Source organism: Limulus polyphemus, unplaced genomic scaffold, assembly GCF_000517525.1.
Source record: "Limulus polyphemus unplaced genomic scaffold, Limulus_polyphemus-2.1.2 Scaffold381, whole genome shotgun sequence".
NCBI classification, from domain to species: domain Eukaryota; kingdom Metazoa; phylum Arthropoda; class Merostomata; order Xiphosura; family Limulidae; genus Limulus; species Limulus polyphemus.
The window spans coordinates 449,861-460,618 of record NW_013665991.1 but is presented as its reverse complement, the minus strand read 5'-3'; the positions used below and the strand labels follow the sequence as shown (position 1 = coordinate 460,618).

General features: G+C 31.8%; 1 protein-coding gene across 1 annotated transcript in view; it reads right to left on the bottom strand.

Annotated features, from left to right (window-relative positions):
• LOC106457846 (spectrin alpha chain-like) overlaps window positions 1–10,005 on the bottom strand; it is an 85,138-nt gene extending 75,133 nt beyond the window's left edge. The window contains exons 1-3 of the mRNA XM_022383894.1: window positions 9,852–10,005; window positions 7,285–7,533; window positions 6,886–7,011 (exon numbers count right to left, since the gene is read on the bottom strand). Of these exons, the coding sequence (XP_022239602.1) occupies window positions 6,886–7,011; window positions 7,285–7,527 (369 nt within the window). The 5' untranslated portion in view covers window positions 7,528–7,533; window positions 9,852–10,005. The remainder of the gene's footprint in view (window positions 1–6,885; window positions 7,012–7,284; window positions 7,534–9,851) is intronic.
• Between the last annotated feature and the right edge of the window lie 753 nt (window positions 10,006–10,758).

Sequence of the window (10,758 nt, the reverse complement as noted above, 5' to 3'; positions counted from 1 at the left end):
TGGGAGAAGAGAGCTTTTTGGAATGGATGGTTTATATTTAAATAGAGTAGGGTCTGGCTTGTTCACAAGAGCTATTAGCTCAACTGTAAGGGAAGTTTTAAACTAGGACTTGCTAGTGGTGAGGCTCACAATAAACTAAATGCAAAAAAAAAAAAATGGCGAGAAAAGTTTAGCTTAAGAATTGAGTATAAAAGTAGTTCTAAGGATAGGCTTAATTGTTACTATTGTAATCATAGAAGTATAAGAAATAAAACAGATGACCTTAGGGCACTGGTAGGAATGAAAGATTTTGATATAATTGGAATAACTAAAACATGGTTAAATGTAGATGATTTTGATGACAGAAATTTCTTTGAAATACAGGGTTAAAGGTTATTCAATAGGGATAGAGTACTAAAGAGAAGGGGAGTGTTAGATACAAACAACTGTTTCATTTAAATTTAATACAAGAGTTATGATTCACATAGTTATAATGACAAGTGTTAAACTTAGTATTTTTAGAAATGATAATTTGTTGCAGGTTTGATTATGAAACTGTTTACACATCATTTGTTGCATAGTTCAATTGTTATGAATAACATGAGTTTCTAAAGTGAGTTTCACAGCTTGTATTGTAATAATAGAGACAGAGGAGAAAAAATTGTCTTGTCAAAGCTTGTTGAATAAACCTGTGTGAGCTTTGATGAAAAGGAGACAATTATTTAAAGCTATGGATACAACTGTGGTAACCAACAGTTATTGTGGTGATTTTAATGTGAGTATCACAGCCTTGTATTGTAATAACAGAGATAGAGGAGAATAATATGTCTTGTCAAAGGGTGTTCTAAAGTAATTGAACCCATCTGTGTGGAATTTGGTGAAAAAGAGACAAATATTTAAAGCTCTTGATACAACTGTGATAATCAACAGTGTAACAAATATTTTGTACAAACCTTTGACTTATTTTGAATATATTAAGTTGATGAAGAAAACCATCTTAAATAGTTTACAAAAACATTTCTCTTTTATGGTTTGACTCTAGCATTTCCTAATCTATATGCCTGAAATTAAAATCACCCATGATTATGACCTCATTAACAGCTGAAATCTTAATCTCAATGTAAATTTCTCACAAATTTCCACTAAAAGATTTTCCCTTTATTTCGACTAATAGAAACTCAAATGGATTCAATCTCCTTGCTGTTATCTTTGATATCCTCAACTTCAACAGGATGTATTGTTTGTTTGTTTGTATTTAAGCACAAAGCTACACAATGGGCTATCTGTGCTCTGCCCACCACTGGTATCGAAACCCGGATTCTAGCATTGTAAGTCCGCAGACATACCACTGTGCCACTGGAGGGCAACAACAGGATGTAACTCATATTTTACATATATAACCACTCCTCCTTGTCAGTTTTTTTATGGGTGCCGGATTCATTACAGTGGGTGTCTGTGACTTGTTGGTGATAAATTTCAATAATAAGTGAACAGCACACAATCCACTTGTTTTAAAAGGTCAAGGAACCAACAAAAACAATGCTATTCTAGATTTATTTTCAACTTCTAATAAAAAAATTGTTGAGAAGGTGGAAATTTGGGAACTTATGGTTCGATGTTTTGCTGCATATGGAGATTAGGTATAATGATATTTTGGTTACAAATTTCAAAAAAGCAAATTTTGAAGGGATGCAACAAGAATTATCTGTTGTGAATTGAGCAGCTGAGTTATCCGTAGACACTGATCAAATGTGGAAAATTTTTAGAGATAAATTTTCAAACATTCAAGATAAACATATTCCATAGAGAAAGAAAAGGGTAGCCACAAGTAAAAAACAGGTTGGATCACAAAGGGTATAAAAGATAAAATTAAAGTAAAGCATTACAAATTTAAATTGACTGGTATGACAGGAGATTGAGAAGATTATAGAAGATCATGAAAGTTGGTCAAACAGGAAATTAGGACATCAAAAAGGATGTATGAAAAAAGTTTGGCTGAGAATGTAAAAATTAACAGTAAGGATTTCTTTAAATACATTAAAGACAAAAACAAATGTTAGGATAGGGGAAGGGCTTTTGAGGGATGATAAAGGAAGGCTTTTATCTGATGATTACGAGATGGCTGGGTTATGAAATTCTGCTTTTTTTTGACAAGGTACCACATAAATAGCTTGTTAGAAAACTTATCTTGGATTATTTGGATAGAAGAGTAACTGGATGGAAGAAAGCAAAAGGTTGTTATAAATAGAGTTCAGTCAAACTAGATTAATGTCACAAGTGGGGTACAACAGGGCTCAGTCTTAAGACCATTGCTCTTTTTGATTTACATTAGTGACATAGATGAAGGAATGTTCAATAAATTATTTAGAATTTGCTGATGATATTAAGATCTTGGGTGTTGCTAGCTGTGAGGAGGATGCTGCTGCTTTACAAAAGGATTTAGATCATTTAGTGAGTTGGGCAAATAAATTACAGATGGATTTTATTTATAATAAATACAAGTTAATGCATGTGGGTTATCATAATTTGAATTATATGTACAATTTGGATGGGAATAACCTTAACATTGTTATGAAGGAAAGGGATCTTGGTGTAATAGTCGATCAGTCTCTAAAGCCATCCAGGCAGTGTGCTGTTGCTAGTGGTAGGGCAAATAGGATTTTAGGTTGTATCTACAGAAATATTGAATATAAGTCTAAAGAGAATATAATTTCATTGTTTAGGCCACATTTGGAGTATTGTGTTCAGTCTTGGGCTCCTTACCTTAGAAAAGACATTGAATTGTTGGAAAGGGTTCAAAGAAGGATTACTAGAATGGTGCTTGGGATGTCATAGGAGGAGAGGTTGAGATCTCTCAAATTGTTTTCTCTTAAAAAAAGGAGAGTTAGAGGGGATCTGATTGAGATTCTAAAGGACTTGCAGGACTATAGGAAATCAAAATAGCTGGTTAAAAAGGAAGTTGGTCTCTTAAAAGTGATAGTGGGGAGCTGATCTTGAAAGATTATGAGATGGTAAACTTATTAAATTATATGTTCTCTTCATTTTTTTACAAAGGAAGATACAAGTATTGTGCCTCAACCAGAGCACTTAATGTATGGGGAAAATATTGATGTAAAAGATATCATTTTAAGTTCTGAAATTGTAAGAGAAAAGTTAGGAAACCTAAAAATTGATAATTCCCCTGGAGCAGACAACTTTTATCCTAGATTTTAAAAGGAACTTAAATATTTGATTTTATAGGTCATTGAGTTGTGGAAGAGTATTAGAAGATTGGAAGTTGGCTAATGTTAGTCCAATATTTAAAGGAGGTGATAAAAATTGTCCAGGCAATCATAGGCCAGTTAGTCTTACATCAGTAGTTGGAAAGGTTTTTGAGAGTGTGATTAAAGATGCCTTACAGAGTTACCAAAAGCAGTTGAACAAATCTTCTGACATTATTTGAGGATGTTACTGCAAGAGTTGATGAAAGAATTATTGTGTAATTGGTTTACCTTGATTTTCAGAAAGCATTTGATAAGGTGCCTCCATAAATCACAGCAGAGGACCCAGCACAGAGCTCTGAGTCACACCTAACCTCTTGTAACTGTGATCCAGTCAGATATAACTCCATTTATTACTATTCTCTGCTTTCTACTCTCCAATAAATTTTCTATCCATTTCAATAACATTCCCCCCACACCCACAGATTTAATTTTTGTAGCAACTCTTTTGTTTAATGATATTGACTCTAGAATGAATAACAGAATTTTGTAGTTTTCAGTTGATATTAAGATTTTTGGGGTGGCTAACTGTATCAAATACATGGCAGACTTACAGGGAGATTTAGATCATTTGATGCATTGGACCAGTATGTGGCAGATGATGTTTAACTATCCAAAATGTAAAGTGATACATGTAGGTTTTCACAATTCAAATTATTGTTACAATGTAAATGGGATACATTAGATACTGTGGTTGAAGATAAAGATCTTGGTGTTGTGTTCAAAAATTAAATTAATTCATCTAAACAGTGTATTGTAGCTAACAATAAGGCTAATAGGATTTTGGGTAGCATCTATAGAAATATTGAATATAAGACAAGGGATATTATTGTTTCACTGTATAGATTACTTGTAAGGCCTCATTTAGAGTACTGTGTACAGTTTTGGGCTCCCTTCCTCAAGAAGGACATTGAATTGTTGGAGAACGTTCAGAGAAGAGCCACTAGGCTGATACCTGGGATGGTGGGATTGTCCTTTTAGGAGAGACTAAAATCTCTAAACTTGTTTTCTCTGGAGAAGAGAAAGGTCAAAGGGGATTTGATTGAAGTGTTTAAGATTATTAAGGGTATTGATAATACAGATCCATCAAACTTTTTTGTGTTTAGCAGTAAAAACAATAGGACAAAGGGTCATAAGTTAAAATTTTGACAAAGTTGGCGTCATTTAGACAGCATTACTTTTCAAACAGGGTGATTGGCTTTTGGAATGAGCTGTCTTCAAAGGTGGTGGAGGCAGAAAATTTAACTGAGTTCAAGAAAAGATTGGATGAATACATGAGTCATAAGGGGTGGTTATAATTAGAAGCTGGAAGGGACATCCTTGATGGGCTAATAAGCTCCTTCTTATCCCTATAAAATTTTATGAAATCTATAAAAGTAACTGATAGTGTTGATGCATCATCTTTTTTCATACTTAATGGATAGAATAGCAGGACTAGGGGACACAAATATAAATTTTGGCAAGGTAGGAGTCATCTTCTGTAAGACAGTTTTATTTTTCTAACAGGGTGGTTGGCCTCTGGAATGGGTTGCCATCAGATGTTGTGGAGGCAATAAATGTAAGTGAGTTTAAGAGAAAGCTTGATAACTATATCAATGATAAGGGCTGATTTTAAGGTTTTTACTTTTTTAAGCTTATTTATTTAATAGTGTTGAACATACCCGACTGTTTCATTTCATTTTTAAGTGTAATACAAACATTATGAGGAGAATAATTTGTCTAGTTAAAGGGTGTTCTAAACTAATTGAACCGGCCTGTGTGGACTTTGACGAAAAAGAGAATTATTGAAATCTCTGAATACAACTGTGATAACAACAGTGTAACAAAGTTTTGTACATACATTTTACTTGTTTGGAATATATTATTTTAAAACAAGTGGTTTGTGTGCTGTCTGTTTATTGTTGAAAGTTATTGCCAATAAGTCACAGACACCTACTGTAAAGAATTCTGGCCCATACAAAAACCTGACAAATAGTTTTAGTTTAGTTTAGGGGATGGGACAGCGAAGATGGATAAATAGGTCCCTTGTTGTCCCTATACATTATGTTATTAAATTCTTTTTTTTCTTCAATTTTTACTAAGGAAGAGTAAGCAATATTTCTTATCCTGAACACTTGCTAGATGATCACATTAATCCTGAGCTAGTTAAGAAAACACTAGTAAGTTTAAAATTTTGTTGGATATGTAACATAGTTTTACTAGAGGAAAATCTCACCTTTTTTTACAATTTTTCTGAAATTCTTTGAAAAGGTTACTGTTTATTAAGATGAGGACAAATGTGTGGATTTGTTGTATCTGGATTTTCAGAAAGCATATGACAAAATGCCACATAACAAACTTTTTTAAAAGATATCTCACTATGTGTGGAGGATAAGTTGGTTCATTGGATAGAAAAGTAGCTGGATGGCAGAAAGCAGAGGGAGGTCAGTAAAACTGGATTAATGTCAAAAGTGGGGTACCTCAGAGCTCATAGTTAGAAGCCTTTGTCTTTTTTATTTTATGTACATCAATGACATAGATTAAGGAATGGTCAATAGATTATTTAAATTTGCTGATGATATCGAAGTCTTGGGTGTTACTGGCTATGAGGAGGAGGAGGATGCTTTACAAAAAGATTAAGATCATATGGTAGATGGTTTTTAATTATAATAAATACAAAGTAATTCATGTAGGTTACAATTTGAGTTGTAAGTATAATTTTGTTGAACATAATGTTAACAGTGTTATGGAAGAAAAGGATTTTAATATTCTGAATGATCAGTCATCCAAGTAGTATGCTGTTGCTAGTGGTAAGACAAATAGGATTTAAGGTTGTATCTACAGAAATAATGAATGCAAGTCTAAATAGGCCATTGGTTAGGCCACATATGTAGTGCTGTGTCCAGTCTAGGGCTTCTTACCTTAATAAGGACAATGAATTATTTGAAAGGATTTAGAGGATGATTATTACGATGATACTTAGGATGGAAAGATTTTAAGATTTCTGAAATTATTTTCTAATGAAAAAAAAGAAGAGTTAGAAGGGATTTGATTAAGGTGTTCAAAATTGTTAGTAGAACTGATAGTATTGATGCATCTTTTTCTATAGTTAATGGTGATATTGTTGTTAACCACAAAGCTACACAATAAGCAATCTGTGTTGTGCTTACCACAGGTATAAAAACCACATTTTTAGCATTGTAAGCTTTGAGACTTACAGTTTAACCACTGGGTGGCTGGAATAAAAGACAAATATAAATTTTGGTAGGGTAGGAATCATCTACAACTAAAACATCTTTATTTTTCTAACAGATTAGTTGGCCTTTAGAATGGGTTGCATTCAGATATGGTGGAAACATTATAGTTAAGGGAATTTAAAGAAATGCTTGATAAATTTTTGAATAATAAGGGCTCATTTTCAATTGGTTTTGTTTTTAGTAGCTTAGTTTAGTGGATGGGATAGCTTGGGTGAACCAACAGGTCTCTTGTCCTTAAAGGTTATGTTACTGTACTTCATTTGATATTGGTTATTTTTTGAAGCTAATTTATCAAGGTTTACAAAACACATATATGTAGAATAATTAACAGTAATACTTTTAACACATAAATAAATTCTGCTCATATTTTATACATTAATTTCTTACAAAAATCAAAATATGTCTCCAACCTTGATAACATCAGAAGCAAAGTGATTTTTATTGATCATGTCCATTCCATTGTTGTCAAGGGCAACAATGGCATTTCCATGTGCTGCAACTTCTGCTTCAAATGCTTGATGCTTTTGAATTTTAGCCTGAAAAAGACAAAAACAATTATTAGGAAGTTTTATATAATTATTCCATTTAGTTTATAAGTTATAAGCCACAATATAGTGCTGACCAGTTAAAATTTACCTTATAAAATTCTCAGCATTGAGAATTCCATATATTTAAATGTAATGCCCACCAATGTGGATTATTTAGAAAGTGGATTTATATAAATTAAGGGGTTTTAGAACTTGTAATTCTTTGTTAAAAGAATAATAAAGATATAATGCAAATAAATATTGAATCATCAATATATAAACCTGAAGATTTGTTGGGTCTTTGTAGCTTTCATCTGAAGCTGCTTGAAGTTTTTCATTAATCCATGATTCAAGTTCATCAGCATCACGTTTGAAATACTGGAACCGTCGGGAATCTTCAAGCCTCTCTCTTTTGACTCTAGCTTCATTTTTGAATTCAGTATATAATCCCAAAACCTGACCTCTTCTTTCTTTAATGTCTTCAACTGTCTCCAGAATTTTGACATCTCTTGGCTGGGGATCCATGATTTCCTGAAGAATGATAAAAAGTAATTTTTAACATTTAGACTTTAGACACTTCTTTCATCATCATACATTCATGTTTACAAATTCTTAAATTATGATTCCTACAACTTTAAGATAACCTCATTGATTCAATGAAAATATGCAACCTGATAACAGTAATTTCATAGTAAGTTACATGTTTATGGAGATGTGTTACCAAATCAAGGGTATCTCTGACCACTTAAAATTGTAATAATTTAGGTAATAATCTACTTGAATTTCAGGATGCCACTGTCAGCTTTTAAGAAAGTTAAATATCATTAAGGAGAATAAATATTAGAAAGACAACATTTAATTCTTTATCTAGTAGCTATTGAGTATGATATTTGAATCAAAACCTTGATATCTCTGGTCACTTGTTTGCACACATTAATTATAATAATGCTATGCCTTATAAAATTCAAATATGTTATTAAAATAAATTTATTTTTATTATTATTGTGATACTCTACGATAACTTCATAAGTGAATCAAGTCAAAAAGGCAATCTTGATGCATACATTTAGTAATAGCATACAAAAGTAATCAAATGATATGTTTATAAAACTTAATAACAACAACACTAATAATTGTTATTTTAAAAATATTATTATTATATCAGGAAGAGTAAAGAACTTGTTTTTCCACAACTCTGTTCAGGATCTATTTTCTTTGAAAGCAGTTCAACAAGACAAGTCATTATATGGATGTGATATTAAATTTATAATAGTTTCACTAAAAATGTTACATTGCTCAGTTCTTAATTTTAAAAATGAAGCTAAATTTAAAGCAGAGAAGCCAGTAAAGCCTTCACAAGCAGCCATCATTTCAGCCTGTATTCTAGTAAGATCATAGCAATTCAAATTTGTCCTTTGAAAATGATAATTTTGAATTATTTGAAATCAGATCACAGAAGGAGTTTGTTCAATCCTGTTGTACCTTATAAGGTACATTCCATTAAACAAGTATGATTTTTATTCTTGCCATCATGTTTAGTATATTAAAATAAATATAAGGTGCAAAGTTATATGAGTATATTGTAATTTTTCTGGGACCCAGGAGGATATTCATAAACATTTTAAATTCAAACACAGCCATAGAAAATATTTTCCATGAACTGCTACAACTTTCACATTTACAAGTATATTTTTTGCAAAACATATATCATTGTGAAGAAACTATGGGTACCTGTAAATGAATTTTGTTCAGTTACAAAACATTTATCAGTATATATGTATTTTTAGCAATCTTAATTTTCTCAAAGTTCTACCACATTTATTTTATGAAGAAATATTAGGAATGGAAAGTGTTAAGATATTTTTCACTGAGAGAAAGTCAAAGCCTAAGCTAATTTGCAAGCTAAACGAAACTGATGTGCTTTGCACAAGGCCTAGTGTCTCAATATGCTTCACTGCAAAGTTTGTTAGCTATGTAATAAAGAGGTTTTACTGAAATTAAAACTTGTTACTATTTCCTAATTTCTTCATTAATAGTATGTTACAACAGTTTATTTTCAACTAAATATTCACACCAATAACTGAATATGATAACTGCTATACTATAAAGTAAAGACTTTGTGTAAGTAACAATTTTCAATAACACACACACATAAAATGTCATTCAACCAACACTTAATATACACCTAAAACGTACCCATTCATTAAGTTGAATTTATCGCTGGTGGCTATTTATCCATCAAGTCATCAGTTATTTAATAAAATAATGCAAACTTTTTAAAACCCTGTCCCAATTAAAATAAAAAAATTAATGTTTTAAATTAATTCATTACACATAAGTTATAATTAACTTAGTTTTACACTAAGTTATAGAATTTCTAATGCTTACCAAGTGATGCCTTATTTTCAAAATAAGTTATACAGATGATACGTGAATATTTAACTTAAATTATGGCATACATATTTTGATAATCAATATTTATACCCTCTAATTTATTTTCAAAACTATTTTGAGGCCTAGTTCATTTTTTCTTCAAATCAATAACTTTAAACTTTAACTAAGGCTACAAACTATATAACATAGAATTTAGAAAACACTTGAAACATAATTCAAGAATAGCAAGGGACCGTTTGGGCGTTCAAAAAGTTAAAAGCTGCCCCTTAAACATCCATTCTTGGGAAAAGCAAGAAACTTTAACCCACTCTAAACTTTAATTTTGAGGAAAGCGTCGATTTCCGTCTTAAACTGTTAACTTACTTAAAGAAACTTAAACTCCTATAGTTTAAGTTGAAATAACGAAAAAAGTTAATTCATAATTTCATATTTAATTGAAAAAATACCAGTCTTACTCTGCTACTCAGCGATGTTTCTTATGAAAATTACTGGCTGTCACATTAGGGTTTTCTCCTACACGCCCTAGTACTGTTACTTTCGCAGTTATAGTTGTCGAGGTATTATTAGCACACCGCAATGCACTATGCAGGTGATATCATCCTCACACTTCCGCTATGGAGACCCTCTAACGGCAGGAATGTAACATACAAGACAAAAGAGCGCGTGCTCCACCCAACTGCAATGTTCCTGCATTTCGATCAATAAAATCTGGGTGACCCTTTTCTGTAGAATTTTATGAACATTACATATACTTCACCTGACATATCAGTTTGTTATACTAAAATGGTAATCTAATATAATATGGTTTATATTTGAATGTTGGCAGTAAATTTAAACAGTAGACTTGAGCTTTCGGTCTTTATGTGGTAGACTAAAACATTTTTTCGCTAAACATTACGGGCATAACCGGGGACGAACGACCACCCCAGTATTCTGAAAAGCCTAAAAGGTCCAATTTCTTCTGATTTTTTTTCTTTCAAATAAACACTTGATTTTCATGTAAGCCACCTAAATTACTTGTTTACAAGAAAAGGTCTACAATATTTTAGGAAAGGCCTCCTCCTCCCACTCTTTAATATTAGCTGCGTCTCTGAACATCAATATCACAATGCAGTCCTTATCGCTGTAACTTTGTGGTAATATGTTTGAAGGCTTTATTGATCAGCTTAGAACATTATAAATATTTTCATTTCGTTGTCTGTGTGAGAGATCAGAAAAACGACGTGTCATGCCGTATTGATGGAGAGAAAAGAATTCGAATATTTTTTTCTATCTTTCACCTCTTTTTATATTTCAAAGCTGTCATATTTTGTCGCTGTAACTTTAATAAAGTAATCCTAAACCGAAGTACAGTCAAGTAAA